Source organism: Penicillium verrucosum (genome assembly GCF_028828655.1).
Source record: "Penicillium verrucosum strain IBT 35672 chromosome Unknown utg000001l_segment0_segment0, whole genome shotgun sequence".
NCBI classification, from domain to species: domain Eukaryota; kingdom Fungi; phylum Ascomycota; class Eurotiomycetes; order Eurotiales; family Aspergillaceae; genus Penicillium; species Penicillium verrucosum.
Genome location: NW_026643210.1, coordinates 13,040,822 through 13,057,019, shown reverse-complemented (window position 1 = coordinate 13,057,019; position 16,198 = coordinate 13,040,822). Strand labels below are relative to the sequence as shown.

General features: G+C 49.2%; 9 protein-coding genes across 9 annotated transcripts; 6 read left to right on the top strand and 3 right to left on the bottom strand.

The window, feature by feature from the left end:
* Window positions 1-120: 120 nt before the first annotated feature.
* On the bottom strand, window positions 121-1,467 carry lysB (homoisocitrate dehydrogenase lysB; the record flags this gene model as incomplete). The annotated part of the gene is made up of 4 exons (XM_057217509.1): window positions 121-955; window positions 1,029-1,198; window positions 1,268-1,308; window positions 1,374-1,467. 4 exons carry the CDS (start codon window positions 1,465-1,467, stop codon window positions 121-123), a joined length of 1,140 nt encoding a protein of 379 aa, XP_057079392.1.
* Window positions 1,468-2,090: 623 nt separating this feature from the next.
* N7516_004788 (uncharacterized protein) lies at window positions 2,091-2,647 on the top strand (the record flags this gene model as incomplete). The annotated part of the gene is made up of 3 exons (XM_057217508.1): window positions 2,091-2,265; window positions 2,366-2,495; window positions 2,578-2,647. 3 exons carry the CDS (start codon window positions 2,091-2,093, stop codon window positions 2,645-2,647), a joined length of 375 nt encoding a protein of 124 aa, XP_057079391.1.
* A 621-nt stretch (window positions 2,648-3,268) lies between these two features.
* On the top strand, window positions 3,269-5,311 carry N7516_004787 (uncharacterized protein; the record flags this gene model as incomplete). The annotated part of the gene is made up of 1 exon (XM_057217507.1): window positions 3,269-5,311. One exon carries the CDS (start codon window positions 3,269-3,271, stop codon window positions 5,309-5,311), a length of 2,043 nt encoding a protein of 680 aa, XP_057079390.1.
* A 592-nt stretch (window positions 5,312-5,903) lies between these two features.
* Window positions 5,904-7,651, bottom strand: N7516_004786 (uncharacterized protein; the record flags this gene model as incomplete). The annotated part of the gene is made up of 3 exons (XM_057217506.1): window positions 5,904-7,401; window positions 7,472-7,511; window positions 7,588-7,651. 3 exons carry the CDS (start codon window positions 7,649-7,651, stop codon window positions 5,904-5,906), a joined length of 1,602 nt encoding a protein of 533 aa, XP_057079389.1.
* A 360-nt stretch (window positions 7,652-8,011) lies between these two features.
* On the top strand, window positions 8,012-8,524 carry N7516_004785 (mitochondrial 37S ribosomal protein uS8m; the record flags this gene model as incomplete). Its single annotated transcript, XM_057217505.1, has 1 exon — window positions 8,012-8,524. The coding sequence occupies one exon, from the start codon at window positions 8,012-8,014 to the stop codon at window positions 8,522-8,524; it is 513 nt and encodes a 170-aa protein (XP_057079388.1).
* Window positions 8,525-9,214: 690 nt separating this feature from the next.
* Window positions 9,215-9,991, top strand: N7516_004784 (uncharacterized protein; the record flags this gene model as incomplete). The annotated part of the gene is made up of 1 exon (XM_057217504.1): window positions 9,215-9,991. The coding sequence occupies one exon, from the start codon at window positions 9,215-9,217 to the stop codon at window positions 9,989-9,991; it is 777 nt and encodes a 258-aa protein (XP_057079387.1).
* A 422-nt stretch (window positions 9,992-10,413) lies between these two features.
* On the top strand, window positions 10,414-11,448 carry N7516_004783 (uncharacterized protein; the record flags this gene model as incomplete). Its single annotated transcript, XM_057217503.1, has 4 exons — window positions 10,414-10,542; window positions 10,779-10,873; window positions 10,935-11,322; window positions 11,383-11,448. The coding sequence occupies 4 exons, from the start codon at window positions 10,414-10,416 to the stop codon at window positions 11,446-11,448; spliced, it is 678 nt and encodes a 225-aa protein (XP_057079386.1).
* Window positions 11,449-13,063: 1,615 nt separating this feature from the next.
* Window positions 13,064-13,855, top strand: N7516_004782 (uncharacterized protein; the record flags this gene model as incomplete). The annotated part of the gene is made up of 1 exon (XM_057217502.1): window positions 13,064-13,855. One exon carries the CDS (start codon window positions 13,064-13,066, stop codon window positions 13,853-13,855), a length of 792 nt encoding a protein of 263 aa, XP_057079385.1.
* A 1,899-nt stretch (window positions 13,856-15,754) lies between these two features.
* On the bottom strand, window positions 15,755-16,133 carry N7516_004781 (uncharacterized protein; the record flags this gene model as incomplete). The annotated part of the gene is given in 2 exon segments (XM_057217501.1): window positions 15,755-16,028; window positions 16,045-16,133. The coding sequence occupies 2 exon segments, from the start codon at window positions 16,131-16,133 to the stop codon at window positions 15,755-15,757; spliced, it is 363 nt and encodes a 120-aa protein (XP_057079384.1).
* Window positions 16,134-16,198: the final 65 nt, after the last annotated feature.

Here is a 16,198-nt window from a genome sequence, read left to right as displayed (position 1 = left end):
GCGCTGTTGAAATGGATATCTGTTTCACACAATTAAATGGTTGTCGATGCATGCAAGGGAAAACAATAAATTCATCTCTTAGATATCATCGCAAACTTCGGCTTATGTACAAGTTTACTTTTACAGTCTCTTCAGGACATCGTCCAACACCTGCTGAGTGGTAGACTTTCCGCCCATATCGGGGGTAAGGAACTGGGCAGCATCCAGGTTACCGTCGACAGCAGCGTAGATCTGGGCAGCGGCCTTCTCCTCGCCCAGGAACTCGAGCATGAGAGCAACACTGCGGATAGTAGCAATGGGGTTGGAGATACCCTGACCCTCAATGTCAGGGGCACTGCCGTGGCAGGGCTCACCGATAGCGAAGCCATCACCGACGTTGGCACTGGGGACGAGACCCAAGCTGCCAACGAGGGCAGCAGCACCGTCAGAGAGGATGTCACCGTAGAGGTTAGGGGCGACAATGACATCGTAGAACTCGGGCTGACGGAAGAGCTTGTAGACCATGGAGTCGACAATCTGCTCCTCGACGAAGACGGAGGAGAACTTCTCGGCGGCAAGAGCGCGGCGAGCGGTCTCACGGAAGAGACCGTCAGTCTGGGAGAGCACGTTCGACTTGTGGGTGATGGTAACCATGGACTGGTCACGAGTGGAGGTGGCGGGGAAAGCGGAGCGGATGTTCTGGCGACGGAGCGCAATCTCACCGGCGATGTTGGAGATGCGGAACGAGGCGTGCTCGGAGATACGCTTGATGGCCTCGGCAACCTTGCCGTTGGGGCCCTCGATAGTGCGCTCTTCCTTCACGTACAGATCCTCGGTGTTCTCACGGACAATGACCAGGTCAATGGGCTTGCCATTGCTGTTGCCGGCGGTGGTCTTGACAGGACGGACGTTGGCGTACAGGTCGAGCTTCTTGCGGAGGGCGACAATAGGCGATGAGTAACCGGCGACCTTGGTGCTAGGGGAGCTTTGTGTTGGGAGCAATTGTCAGCCGGGATTGCGCATGTTGGAACAGGGACATCGTGGCTTACCTAACAGCGCCAAAGAGAGCACCGTCACACTCCTTCTTCAGGGTATCGACAGTCTTGTCGGGCAGAGCGGTTCCAGTCTTCTGGAAGGTCTCGTAGCCGGCATCGAGGTCGACGAAGCTGAACTTGAGGTTCAGGGACGAAGGGAGGGACTCAAGGATCCGACGGCCGGCCTATATTTCATCAAACAACATTCAGTCAGTGAAATGGCTCGTATATTAAATCGAGAGAGAGCTACCCACCGGGATGACCTCCCGTCCGATACCGTCTCCGGGGATAAGACCTATAAGATTCGGTCAGGTCAGTCAATTGACGAGCCACAAGATCGCAAAACAAGGGCAATTGTACCAATGCGAAGTGTCCGAGCAGCAGCCATTTTGATAGACTTTTTTGAAGAGTTGCTTTCTTGAAATCGACAATCGCCGTCATCGGAGCTTTTCATTTTGTATACGGCATCGGACGATTGTTTATCCGATATACCAATCCCGGGGTCCGGAGGAGCGGCGACCCTATACCGTTACGAAGGACGTGGTTGTATCTCTGCCTCATCCTCATGTTTTGAATACAGTTGACGAAACTGGATCGAAAAGCAATGTGTGCTGCTTAAATATTCGTTTCGAGAAGAAATGATACAGTCAGCCGGAAAAACAGCACAGGCTGCGCATGGATATAGATACATCCTCAGATTGCCCAAACGGGTCGCTTTTCGCGAAGTTGAATATGGATAACACCTTCAAAGGTTATTTCATGGCTTCGCCGAACTTTCAAATGTCGATTTTCATCGTGTCGCTCAATCTTTGCAGCCATTCAAGTCTGTTGAGGAGCCATCCACGCTGAATACTATAAACGCTAAACCCAAATGGGTCACTTACCGCGATGTAGATCCACCGGCATCAAGTATACAAAGTCTTTGACAGAGATTGGAAAATTGAACCCAATCCTCAGAGTAGATATTTAAAGCTGTCCAAATCACACTCCATTTTGCATGGTTGCATTTGATTCCGTACTTCATTATCACCCAAAACTTACTGTCGACTCTTTCAAATCCAGGGCTCACTACTCCGTATGGCATTCAACCTACTGGCCCGTTCATCAGATTCGCCAATCACAACTCGGAAGCAGAATATTGTCATCGCAGAGATCGTCATATACTCCCTTATCCATATGGCGCAGTTTAGCACAAGATGCATGCAAGAGTGGAGGTACTGGCACCACAACACGAACAAGAGCATCGGACGATGTGTGTTCTATTCTTGGTGGAGTATGGTTGGTCTTCTCTCACAGAGTGAGTGGAAGACATTCCGGCAATTTCAAAGATATGGCATCCAAATCCTTTATAGTTCGCATAGCAGACTCGGCCCTAGTGCTTGCCAACTCACACCCGGAGAAGCCAATGCTCATTGCGGAATCCATTTTGCAAAGCGTAGGCCTTTCGCCCCTCTTGTTTGAAGTCAGCTTGGTCTTATTATGGTATGTTGAAGATTTCCTATACCCTGGGAGCTTGCTTTTTTCCCAGAAACAAAAGAGATGCTAACGATATTTCTCCAAATAGTGGACAATCCGGAGAAACTGGCCCTGGAAATTCGATATATCATATAATTTCCTCTAGAGCCACGGGGTAAACCTTCTATCAGATATATACCTAGCACATATAGTAGGTACTAAACCATCCAATTTTCCCCAGTAGGGCCCAAATTGGGGAAATCCCAGTTCGGATGGATCTGTGTTTATATTCTGCCTCAGGCACTCAATACCCCTTAACTCGAGATCCACTTGTAAATGTGTCCAGATACTATGTTTCAGACCTCACAGGGGGTTTCAGTACTCCATACGGTAAAATTAATCTAACCCCTTAAGGATGAAGTCACCTGTCACATAGAAATGAAAGCCCCTGAGACAGGGGAGTTCTGTATGGAGTACGGAGTACAACGAGTACAACGTAAGGCGTTGGCCTATTGGATACGCTAGCCTTAACTAGCGCGTATGTATGTAATAGTTTCTGGATCGGCCCTTCTTCACACCTTGTGTCCTCTTGTCTCATACCAATTCTCTGTCCGGCTTTGACGCGTTGAAACTGAACCCTCTTGGGAACATGCAGTGGGATCTGCCTGTATCCGATTAGACGTCACAACAATCCCGTTTTGACCTGATTTCAGGAGCACCCCTGTGCTCTGCATACGCGTTTCCAGCTTCCCCTCGATTGGAATATACGCCCTTGTTCGATCATCGTACCCTCAGCGATAATGTCCGATAACAACCCCCATCACCCTGGAGTACGCAGCTTGCTAGCCAAGTTTGAAGGCCAAAGCCCCATCGCCTCTCCCCCGCCTCGTGGCCGATCCCCAACGGCGTCAGACTCGTCAGCAACAGTGCGGCAGCTGTCCAAGGTTCGGGCTAGCTTTATCACCGTGGATGGGGTCATTCAGTCAAATCCTTCTTCGCCACTGAGGAAAACAAGTGGCCGCAGCGATAGTCCTGGAATGTTTGGACCGAAGATCAATTCTGGGGATGCGGAGTCCGGACGGCAGAGTACGATCTCCCCCACCCCGCTCAGTCGCCTAGACCACACACAGAACGCGACTCTGGGACAGATAATGGCTGCGGGTCGACCGGAGGAAGCCAAGAGTGAACAAAATCAGACTAGCAAGGAGGAACTCGCAACGCGCACTGAGGCTGAATCTCGGTCGCGAAACACCCCACCAAAGCAGACAGAGGAGTCCACCTCCACGGATTCCAAGTCGACAAGCTCCGACACTCCCTCGCAAAAGTCAGATTCGTCAGTAGTGATCAAGAAGAAGCCTTCTTCCGTTGGATCTGCCCGCAGTGCAGCAAGCAAGTCCGTACCAACTACTGCAACTTCAACTGGCAAGAAATCTGCTGCTCACAATACAAGCTCCAAGCCCACCGCTCGCGAAGTAGCTAAAGAGCGTGCCAACTCTCTGGCCCACAAACCTAGTCGTGTCTCACTAGATCCCAAGACAACAGCACGGCCAACCCGCGGCTCAGCAGCGGCACAAGATACTTCAAAGCCAAATGCTGCGGGTGCATCCAGCAAGTCAGGAATGAAGCCCCCACCGAGACCTACCCGTGTACCTGGCTCGGCAACTACGTCAACCCACGCACCTGCTGCTAAGCTAGGAAACACAGGGGCTCCGAGCACTCGCACTACTACCAGTGCATCAACCCTCACAAGAAAACCTTCATCCCTCAAAAGCGCAACTGGAGCTCAGTCGCGTGCCACTACCCCTAGTACCAGCATTCGCCGACAATCTTCTCGCCCTTCGTTGCCCGCTCACGCAGCTAACGACGACGCAAGCGCTAAGCCGGTCAACGAGGGCTTCCTTGCGAGAATGATGCGGCCTACTGCTAGCTCTGCGAACAAGTCTCACCCCCAGGAGAAGACCGATGCAAAGCCTGTCACCAAGACTGCTACTGTTTCCAAGGCACCTAGGCCGTCAATTGGAAGGGTGCCAGATCGTGGCGTCCACCAAGTGAAGCCTAAGAGCACTGCTCCTCGACCTCAGAGTCACAAATCCCAGCCTCTGAACAAGGAGCCTGTGCGACAGAAAGATGGACATAAGCCTTCCCAAAAGAAACAGGAAAGTGAGAAAGAGAATGTCGTGGAGCCTACATCAGTGGAACTCACTCCAGTTGCGACTGTGGAACAGCCCGAAGCTGTTTCCAAGCCGGTCGAGGAAACCGCTTCCCCTGCTCAGGTTGAGGAGTCTACCCCTGAAGTTGCCATCGCATCTGCTGAGCCAACCGAGAAGGCAATTGAAGTGCCTGAGCCGATCATTGAGGAGACAGTGACCGAGAGCTCCTCCAACCCCGTCCCAGTCGAAGATGCTACTGAGGTTCCGGCTGAGCCTACCGATTCCAACAAAGCCCAGGCTAAGGCGGATGCTCCTGTCGACTCCCTTGTTGAGCCCATCGCTGAGGATGCTAAGGAAGAGAAGGCTGCTGAGACCACTGCAGCTGAGGAGACTGCCGCAGAGCCGGTGGCAATCACAACGGCTGGTGATCAAGTGAAGGTCGATGAGAAGCAAGAGGTCTCGATCCCCGAACCAGAAGTGCTCCAGACTCCTCAATCAACAGAGGCCCAGGACGTGGCTTCTGAAAAAGAAGATGCCGTGCCAGTGAAGGAGGTTATTGTCTCCGAACCCTTCTCGGAGGAGAACCCCACAGAGGCCAAGTCTATTGAGGAGCCTGCCCCTGATGCGCAGCCTGCAACTGAGGCCGAGTCGAGCAATGTTGCCATCGATATTGCCAGCCTGGTATTGAACTAGGCGCTCTACATCAGAACTGCGCCGAGCGTTTATTTGAGAAATGGATTTCGCTGGCCCATCTCCGCTTCTGGTAAATTTTGGAAAATCATTTAATCTTCTCTGATCATACTCTTCACTATTGTCTTCTATCTCACCAAGCGTGAGCTTCTTTCCATTTATTAAGGCTTACCCTCAACCTGTTCACCATCCATTCTTCCGTGTCTCTTTCTTACTCTATGCTAGCATTTTTACATCTATCAGAGTTTTGGGTTGTCTTATTCTTTGTTTATTACTTGCATACTTTGTACCAATTTCGTGAGCATATTATTCATAGCGCTTAGGGGCATTATCCAATTTAGCATCTTGGTTTATCAATATAGCGGGGCTCAAAGCTTTTATACTAGTTATCAGTTCTCTGTTCGTATCTACTAAGCACTTCATTTCTCATCAAACTGAGTAGCTAAGCTATAACCTTGTTCTGATTCCTATCCTCATCATACTGCTCAGCAGCTGACCTAGTAATAGCAAGCACTCAAGGTGATCATGACCAGCAGAGATCTCTGATGAGAAAGAAAGACGCAGAATTTCAAACTCCCACCCCCCAAAAAAACGCTCAAAGTTTCCTCTCAAGCTTCTTGAAGAACCTATTCATACCACCTTCCAACCGCTCTGCTCTATCTTCCAATTTTCTAGGCCGCTGTCCAGGATTCTTCATGGCCTTCTGTGCATATTTTTGATAGTGAGAGCTAGCCTCCACTTCAGTGGGTCTATACAGCTGGCTATGGATATCATATTCAGAACCAGCACGTTGGTGTTGTTGTTGCTGCTGCTGCACCTGAGTCTGGTCAGACGAGTAGTTCGAGAGCCCGCCTACCGGCGCTGCCATCCCAGCCTGATACTGAGGCGGCGACTGAGCCTGAGCAGCCCCATAGACCTGCTTGTCATATAAATGGGCATTCGGGTCCTGCGGCGGCGGAGCGAAGGACATTGAGCCTTGTCGGCTTGCGCTGTACGGTTGACCTCCCTGTCCGGCAATGAACGGCTGCGAGTACGAAGGGACAGGTGTGCCGGAGCTGTGGACCGAGGATCGGGTAGTGGAGAAAGAGTTTGAATGCTGCAGTCCTGCACTGGGCGGAGGGGAGGCGAATGCTGGCGGTGCTGCGACTGGAGGGCCTGCGTATTGCAACCCCGGGGTTGAGAGGGGCGGGGATGCATATCCGCCCACGCCTCCTACGCCTCCCATAATTTGCTGCGGGGGCGTATATGGCATACTGTTGTCGGCTGCCACTGCGGCTGCGAGACCAGTGCCATTCATTCCGTCCTCTGGCGGAGGGGTCTTTTCGCGGTATTGGATTGGCTCTGGGGCAGCTGGGGCGGCTGGATTGTATGGGAGCGGGGCGAAGCTAGCTGGGTCTTTCTTTTCCTCGGCGGGAGTAGAACCAGTGCTTAATCTTTGGTCAACTGGAGGTCCACTTGGAGGAGGTGGGGGGAAGCTGCTGGTTGGTGGGGGCGCCTGTGGCACTGGTGCCGCTGTGCTTGCGGGCTCGGCTCGTGAATTGCGTGTTTGACCATTCTGGTAGGCAGGGTCAGAGACTGCAACTGTCTCCAGTTGCTGGACTACAGAGCTCATGGTTTGCTGTTGTTGCGGAGCTGGCTCTCGGTCTGTCTCGACCTGGGCATTGGATAGAAGCCGGATGGCAGTGTCCAGAAAGTCGGTTGCATCTTCTTGGGTCCAGAAGTAGATATCCAATGTATGCAAGCGAGGGAAATTACGGACTTCTTTGGGGTCGTCGCGTGGGTCACCGCTAGGGAGACGCCACTCACGTTGAGGAGTATCCTGTACATATTGATGCTGGGGCGAGGGCGTGTGTGCATCAACTGTTAATGTACATAGTGTCGGGAATTGAGCAGAGTGTCGTATATGAACATTGCTCAATCCTCCACAGAATGCATCCTGCTCTGGAGATCCAGGATTATTGGCAATTTCTATGCGGGCCTTGTTCTGAAAGGCGTCATGGTAAATATAAACATAGGAGCCTTTATCAAAGCGGTGATGATATGGTGAAGGTCTTCTGGCTGGTTCTGTGAAGTAATAGTGAATATCTGCAAAGCTATTCCGGCTGTTAGACACAATCCAAGAACTGCTTTATATCTATATGCGGGGAAGTCAGTTCGACTCACACAGTCACAAGGCGCTCTTCGCCCGCTGATGGTGGCATGTCTAACAATTCAAAGTACGGAATGCAAGTATACAACGATGGCAGCGAGTAGAGGGGAAAAGAAAAAGAGGAACTTACGATTATTATTTATACCTTGGCCTGAGGGGTATTCAACCTGTGGAACGCCAGCATCAACCGCCATGCAAGTTGGGCGCTTAGAAGATGTAGATGTGATGTGATAGGACAGTACTAGTACCTGGTCATCACATATCTCCGCTATGGGTGAGGAAGTACCGGGTACCTGGACCAGACCGTGATCCGGAAAAATAATTTATCCGAAAATTTCCAATCCCAAATCATCGCATCTTCAGTCGGCCGCAACACCTCCTGCCGTGTCTTTGCTTCCCCAGACAATTGCAGTCCATTGTGGTCATTCTCGGTCGTTGCTTTAGTCTATCCGAGATCCCTATCTTTCTTCCTCTTCTGAAATTGATCAATTCCACCACTCTCTTTCCTCTCTGAACCGCCGGTAGAGCTTAATTGCTGCCGCCGCGAAATCAAGATGTCTCTCGTCAACCTTTCCGCCGTTTGCGCCCACTTGAACAATGCTACCAAGGCCCGTCTCGCCCTCACCTCTATCCCTAACAGCAACCTCCACCTGAAGCTCTCCCTCGCTCTCCAAAACTCCGGCTACATCTCCTCCGTGGCCCGCGGAGGTCCGACTCCTCCTCCAGCCCATGGCATCCTCGGTTACCCTGCAGTCAATGATGAAGCTGAGGGCATTGAGCCAATAACGCGCGATAATGTCGCCTCAAGGCGGCTATGGCTGGGCCTGAAGTACTGGCAAAACGAGTCGGTCCTCGGCAAGATCAAGATGGTCAGCAAGCCCACCCGACGGGTCAACATTGATGTGGAGGGTCTGCGCCGAGTTGTGCGTGGTGAGGAATCCGGGTTTGTGGCCGGAATTCGCTCGCCGGGTGAGAGTCTGTACCTCTCTACAGACCAAGGGATTCTAGAAGCTCGCGAGTGTGTTGAGAAAAAGCTTGGTGGGCTGGTTTTGTGCCGTGTGCTATAAGTCTGCGGTTGTCCTCGCAGCTTATCTCTAATTTAGGGGAGCTACCCACCGGGGAGATTGTTTTCTCTTCTTGCATTTACTTTGGAGTTTGTTGGTTAGTCGCAGCGCTTTCTCTTTTCGAGATTAGTCTTTTTGTGACTGTTGGGATAATACCTGGGTCAAGGATCTGTATATTAGATGTCTGCGTATCTCGCATTCTGTGCTCTGCTGGTGATTTTGCAGCTGTCCTCAATGTGACACAGTGTATAGATTATGACTTGAAATATTTCCGTACTCCCCTTCTACAATTAAGTAGTATCACTTCTTGAGCTGGTTTTATGGTTATTATCGTGCCCCATTGACAATACCCCAAGTGTTGGGGGTATGGTGTAGGTAAATAGTACGGCGAATGGCCATGACCCAATCATCATGGAAGTTCGAATAGTAAGCTTATGCTTCCTGTGTTTTTGACGGCATAGTTCAATAATCCGATCCATGTGGCTAAGAAACATCCAGAAATATGTCCAGGGGTGTTCATCAGAATTTAAACTGATCCACCCTCCCCCGGGGTAACCACTGCTTATCCACTCGTCCTCTAGTCCATCGTTTGCGCTCTTCAACTTCTTTTCTCTTACACCACCTCATTTACTCTACAAGGTCCTCCTGCCCCCCTGATTCATTCAGTAATCGTCGGACATATAACTACCAACCATGGCTGGACGTGAAAGCGCTAAACGCGCGCGATCCAATACTATTGGCGATGCCCACATCAACACGAGAGCGCCGCCAGCAGAAGAAATTTCCCAGCAAATCCAGCACCTCAGTCGACAGTCTGTCACCGATATTCTCACGCAGGCAGCGCAAACCCATCCTGACGTTATGAGCATGGTGGACGATGCCATTCGCATCATCCGGGAGAAAGAGCAAAATCGCATTATCAGCTTCGACCACTATTCCAGCTCAGTCTGGAAATCGATTAACATCACATATCGCTCCATGCGCGGTGCCAAACAGTACGATATCTCGTTCGAGGTGGCCCAGGGAGTCGCCGATACCATCAAATCGATCACGAAACAGTGTGGACCATTCACCAACCCTCAGACACGTTTCAATGGGCTCTCTGTTCTACGCAAAATTGGTAAGACCATTGCGCTCTCTTCCAATGATACACTGGGCCACGAGGTGCGAAAGCAGTTCCAAGGGGATGCCTCTCTTGTGGAAGGCATGTTGGAAATCCTCGATTCTATGACGGCGGAGGAAATCCTCGAGATCAGAGAGGATGGGGCGAGTCCGGAATCGTTGTGGCCAAAGCTACAGGAATTGGAAGAGTTGGCCAATGATTATTGTATTCATCCTGGACTGGAAGCAGTGTTGAATCGACTGGACCCTGATGGTCATAGGGATGAGGAAGAATGGGATGAAGAGGAATATGAAGAAGCATATGAGGACGAAGAGAGCGAGGATGGTGCTCATCAAGCACAGCCATGAGAGTTGTCTTTGGGATTGAACTAGACTGGTTCAGACATCAAGAATAAGAACCAACTTCAAATCTGAATGTAAAACAAGAACATTCCGACCAATTGAGTAGCCTCTATCAGGCGTCATGCCCAGTATCATTTGAGGTGCTCTCAATGTGTCGGGGTACTCTTTATAGTTGTGATGCCGCACAGCAGTTCTGTCTCGCCGGTCCGACCTTCCTCCACATCAACCCCTCCCCCATATTGCTAACACTCAATCCACCTCCACAATGACCGACGCAGCAAGGACAGTCCCCCTCTCTGGTGGCACTGGCTTTGTAGGCTCGGGCATAGTGCGGGCTCTTGCAGAAGAACACCCAAACTTTGTCATCGCTATCATCGACAAGAGTCCCCCAACTATCCGAGCACATCCTACCAGAGAGAACTAGGTGCATGCAGGTAGATATCACTTCATCTGAAGCATTGAGCAGTGCATTTGAGACTGTGAAAGGAGATATCGTTGTCCACAATGCTGGCGTCCCAAATTTGGCCGAACGGTTCAGGCGCCGACTTGAGCAGGAGGTATGGAATATCAACTTTGAAGGCGGAATATACTGGATGTGTGGAAGTCTTCATATAAACGAGTAGTTGCTGCGTGGTAATCAACGATACGCGTATCGCTCATCCTAACATTAATGAAAAATGGCCCTTCGCATTCAAGTCGACCATTTATGGAGAGTCCAAGGTTGGAACTACCAACCCTCATCAACATAATTCTCGGAATTAACAGCAAATAAGCCACTGACATACTTTGCTAGGCTTCTGCGGAAGCACTCGTTCTAAAGGCCTCCAGCAGCAAAATGGTGACATGTGCCCTTCGACCATCGGTACTCAGCGTACCAGGAGGCTACCAGTTAGTACCATATATTCACGCATGCATCACCAAATATGAAACCCTTTTTTATCGGAAATAGCTTCAATTTGTGGGATATCACCCACGTTGACAATGCCGCCGATGCTCACGTCCTAGCCATAGAGGATCTGCTACCATCCTGCACAGCTGCAGGCGAGGCCTTTTTCTTTCAGAATAACGAGCCTATTGTCTCTCGGGATTTATGCCTGGCAATCTGGGCGCATTTTGGCCACGTCCCGCCTTTTGAGATGCGTATCCCAGAGAGACTGGCTTACTTTTCCGGACTGGCGTGTGAGACGGTCACCTGGTTGATGAGGACAACAACTTTGAGCCGGGGGATTGTACAAGATACATGTGCCACTCGGTATGCTAGTGGCAACAAAGCTAAGGAGAACCTGGGGTACGAGGCACGCATTGGTATCAAAGAAGCCATCCGTTTGAGTTGCGAGGTAAGCAGATATCACAGGCGCAAATTTTTTTCTATTGCCATACTAACTGAAGTAATCCAGAATTATACTTCTCATCTCAGGGTAAAATCACCTATCCTCAATGGTCGAAGCCGGCAAAAACAGTAACATGTCACGTTGATGGAAATCACATTCCCAGTTCCCAGGAAATACTTCGATGGTTAAGATTTCCTGGGGCTTGAGAGGCGCCTCTAGCTTGAATGATTTCATCATACCTCCTATGACCACTCAGAGTGTTATTGACAACAATATTCCTAGGCAATCTCGACCTCGGAGGCATAGACATTGGGCTTCTTGTTGGGCTGCAAGAGTAGATTGTACGCCATCAGAACAGCTGAGCTCTCCACATTTGAAAACTTTGATATTATATTTTCTCTTTGTTCCACCCGGATCTCTAAAAGAGTGCCCAGAAGAGAGACATGGCCCATGCGGCTTATTGCATTGGGCCCCAAACAACCCGAGTGCCCAACACAAATTAACTGCGGAATCGCATGCTACACCTACCTCACTCATATTTACATTTCTTCCAGGACCTTCGAGGGTGCAGATCACATCTTCACTCTGCACATTTGGGTATCCATAGGTCAACAATGTCCAAGTCCAGAACCCCGGTCCTTGCGTTTTCTACCCAACACCAGACTTGCTGCCCGAGGCTTTACCCCAATACAATTATCGAACCAGGATGAAGGTCGTACGGCACCTAGCATGTTGGTGTTTCCTCCCTAATCGATGAAGATCAGAGCTTTGTATGCAATGTTTGCCATGCGGATTCATGCCATGCACCCACAGGCGTCTCACGGCGCCTCGGCTGCCAACGAGCTTTACACACTGGTCTTATTCTTGGTGATCAAGATCTTCAAATAAACGATACGAACGGTCCATTTCCTTTACGCAATTGGTCTCTTGAAACCGACAATGTCTAGGCAACACAGGCCCTTCTCCATATATTCCAATTTGTCTCCACCAACGCCACTGGCGTAAAGTCCTCTAGCGCGGCTCTGAATCCAGTTACACTGCCGTTGCATAAACATGGGTTGGTTGTGATCGATCCCCTTTGTCAGGCACACTTACGAGTTCGTTCCGCCCGGGGAGAGTATAATACCTGGCCTTTCTCTGTGTTCGTGAATTCATTCGCTCAACCCACCCAATATATATATTCTTTCCCTCGCTGCTCTTCTGGACCTTGCAAGTTCTCAATTGTCATATTAGGCTGTTGTAATACTTTGGCATTACTTTCTTCATGCTTCCTGTCCTTCCTCATCCATTTGCGGGTGGATCGGTCTATCCGTTCTCTTTGCCAGCAAGTCTTGGTTCTTGTGCAAGCTCTATCAACTCTAAATTTGATAATCGGTCTCGCCATAGGTTAGCAGAATCAGCATCGCCATTCCCTCCTTTATTCCCATGCCAGAACTCTTGGAATCTGAAAACTCATACTCCGTAGTAGCACCATGGCTCAACACTCAATGTATGGAGCCCCAGCAACCCCTCCGGTGGTCTATCCGCAAAGGTATTGTTTGGTCATCGTTCACTTCATTGCAAATTCCTTCCAAGTTATCATCGACAAAAATCGCTTACGTTCCTTTTGCTAAGCGGTAAAAGGTCACCACCAACTCCCCATGGATATGGCTACAGAGACGACCGTCAATTGCCTTTCGTTCCAGTGGATTCTAACCATCAAACCCATTACCATGGAGGTCCAGTCCATCTGGATAACCACAGCCACATGATGAACCCACCCACGGGACGTTTACCCTATCCTCCAGCTGGACAAGCCCACCCACAACCCAGGACTCATGAATGGAACCACCCGAACCACATATCTCGCGGCTCCCAAAGGCGGGACCATAGATCCATGAACCCCCCGGAAAGCCCGGAGTATGTCATGGAAAAAAATAACCAGCGAGCTGCCGAGAGAACCAGAGGAAGCTCGCACTTTCATTCCCAGAGACGGACATCCAATCGGGATGAATTTGATGGCCCGCATCAGTTCCTAGAGCCACCTTCTCCACATGCTGTCGCAGCCCAGGATAAAGAGCTTCCCCAGCTCCCTACTAACCTCGATGCCGGCGAGCAAGACAGCATCCTCCACAAGGTCAACGACCGTCTGTCCCAGTGTGCCTATGACTTCATTGCAAAGTACCAGTTCCGTGTTCCTATCGAACAGGACAAGAGACCCGTCAAGGTCCCCTCGGACCGCGAGTGGACTGAATGGGTATACCTCTTGAAACGACTGGCTACTACACGCCGCATCCCGGCTCATCTCTTGTACAACCGCCAAATTAAGCAGCTCATTACCGTCCTGGAGAACTCCCTGGAGATGCGTCATGCTGCCAAGCACCAGTCTAGGCCGGTCAAGGATGACCGCAACGTGTTGCAGCTCATTTCGGCGGGTACTCAGGTCGCGAAGATCCTGAGGGATGCTAGCGCCATGCAGTTTCTCGATTGTCTTTATGCTGATACTGAGAAATTGATCCTGGAGCGACGTGGCCGTCGTGTAAGATTCGCAAATCCTTGAATCCACTGGATAGATAATGGCCGTCTCTTTTCCCACTTGGATAGCACTGTTCTGTTTCTGTTGTTTTCCCGTGGAAGCCCTTTGGATTGTCCTTCTTTTCCCTCTGGTTTCCTCTTCCTTTTTTTTTTACAAGTCCGTTTGGAGTACCCTACTATCAAGTTTGAACCCCCTTGGAGGAAAGGTACCATGGAGCCTTGGTGGTTTTCAATCAGAACAAAAACCCAGGCAGCAGCAACCCAACCCAGATGAAGGAGGGATTGAAACCAAATCCCTCGGGCTGGCAGGAAAATAGTCATTCTACATCTTCCCCGGATATGTGTCAGCCAGCGGTACACAAGGAAACAGTACAACAAGGGTGGTGGTTTTATTGATTTTCTCGGTTTGATTTTATTTTTCTTCTGGCGTTCGGGTTGGCTGTCTTGATATGTTTATGTTTACTATGCTTCATACGTTTTCCCCTGTGCTACACGACCATGTCATGATTTCGGCTTTTTTTTTTTGTTGTATTTAGTACGAGATTATGTCTGTGATTTACGTTATGTCTCTAATTTGACTCGCTTGGGTGGTTCACTTCTGTTTCTTTTTCCCTTCTGCTAATATCCATATATTCCAGGTTTGGGGCTACATTGTTCCTCGGATGTCTGGGCTCTATTACAGATCAGTCACATCAATTGACTGGAACTGTTTAAGGGCCAAAAACAATGCGGCTAAAATATACAAAAAGGTCAAAAAATAGTTTCCCTGGGAATCGAACCCAGAACCTTTCCGGAACATATGCGAATCGCATTTGTTAACGGAAAATCATAACCGCTAGACCAGGAAACTGCTCGACCACTTGGGCCAATTGATGGAAGACTTTGCCAGTTTTGGCTTTATTAACCAAAGCGGGTAATATATGCAGGTATACATCTCATTTCGACATAAATAAGACTCACGTAGTGACCATATGTTTTTCGATTGGGGAGATGGGAGACTTATCTACCCTCTTTTAAAGGATGTCCGGCAAATTTTCCCCTCCAAGCCTAACGAGAAGTTGTATTTCTCTCTTTGAAGCCCTTTCCTCCAGACATTCCCTTTCGACGTGAAGCCCTTACCACAGATCCCGCTAGCAGGCTCATAGTTGCAGTGAGACTTGTGAGGTGGCAAGTATTAATACGGCTGGCCGAGGAAAGATAGCAGTCTTCAACATGAATCACTTTGTTGATTGTCTTGAAGGATTATCTATCACACAACCCTGGCAACTGCCACGAGGATCGATGGCGAGGTTCAAAATGGTCGAAGAATCATTGAAGTAAGCTCTTCCCGAAGGCGCTGTTTCTGAATCTCTCCTTCGAGGGCTTGAATTAGACGGTCTTCTTCCCTAGTTTTTCTCTATTTTCTGGGACTTTTGTTTCCTAGGCGTTCCTACCTACATATCCAGGACCACATAGCTTCTAAGAGGAAAGGTTATTTTCGCCGTGTTATGACTCTTGTTATTATTTTTTCAAGACAAAAAAAGCTTGCATAATACCTATAGGCATCTCACTCCCATTGTGATATTTTAAATGGAAAATATATAATAACGTCATAGCTAAAGTCACGTAAGAAAGGGAAATCTAAGGGAGGATATATATCTTAAAAAGCTTCATCAAGTTATGATATTGGTCTTAGGGTCGTATTAATAGAGGTCGAGTTTATGTTGAGAATCGTAATTAGGTAATATGGAATCGATACTTCCAATTCTTTTGGCGATTACCTCAATTGATTCCGTGTATACCTTGAGCGTTAATCATACACCGTCGTAGTTATCCTTTTGTTGTATGTTATAGCTAATAATACGAATCTGGTTCTTAGAATCATAACTGTATAAATTTTATCATACAGGGCGGCTGGCCTAATGGTAAGGCGTCTGATTTCGGCTCAGAAGACTGAAGGGTATTGCAGATCCGTTCCCTTGTTCGAAAACTGGTTCTCTTGAATGGTAGCAAAAAGTTCGTCGCTGTCAGTGTTGGGGATGACACCATCGGGTGGATCTTTGAGCAATATCCATTCTAGAAGTCTACAGCTCTGAGGTGGTATTTCCGCTGGATATGGATATTTAATGTTTGTTTTTGCGATAGTGTTGTTGACAGCATGCAAGTCATTCTGTTTCTTTGATGCGCGTTTCGTTGTAGGGCTCTGCCAGGCACCTGAGCTTAAGTATAGCTTACTAAGCCAAGATCTGGGCGGCGGTCATGTCAGCAACCCGTGGACGTTTCAACCTTAGAAATGCCATCTCCAAGTTGACTGTCAGATCCATACTAATTGAGTGTCTTAATTGACACTGCGGTTCTGACTTGATCTGCCTACCCAACTGTTATCAGA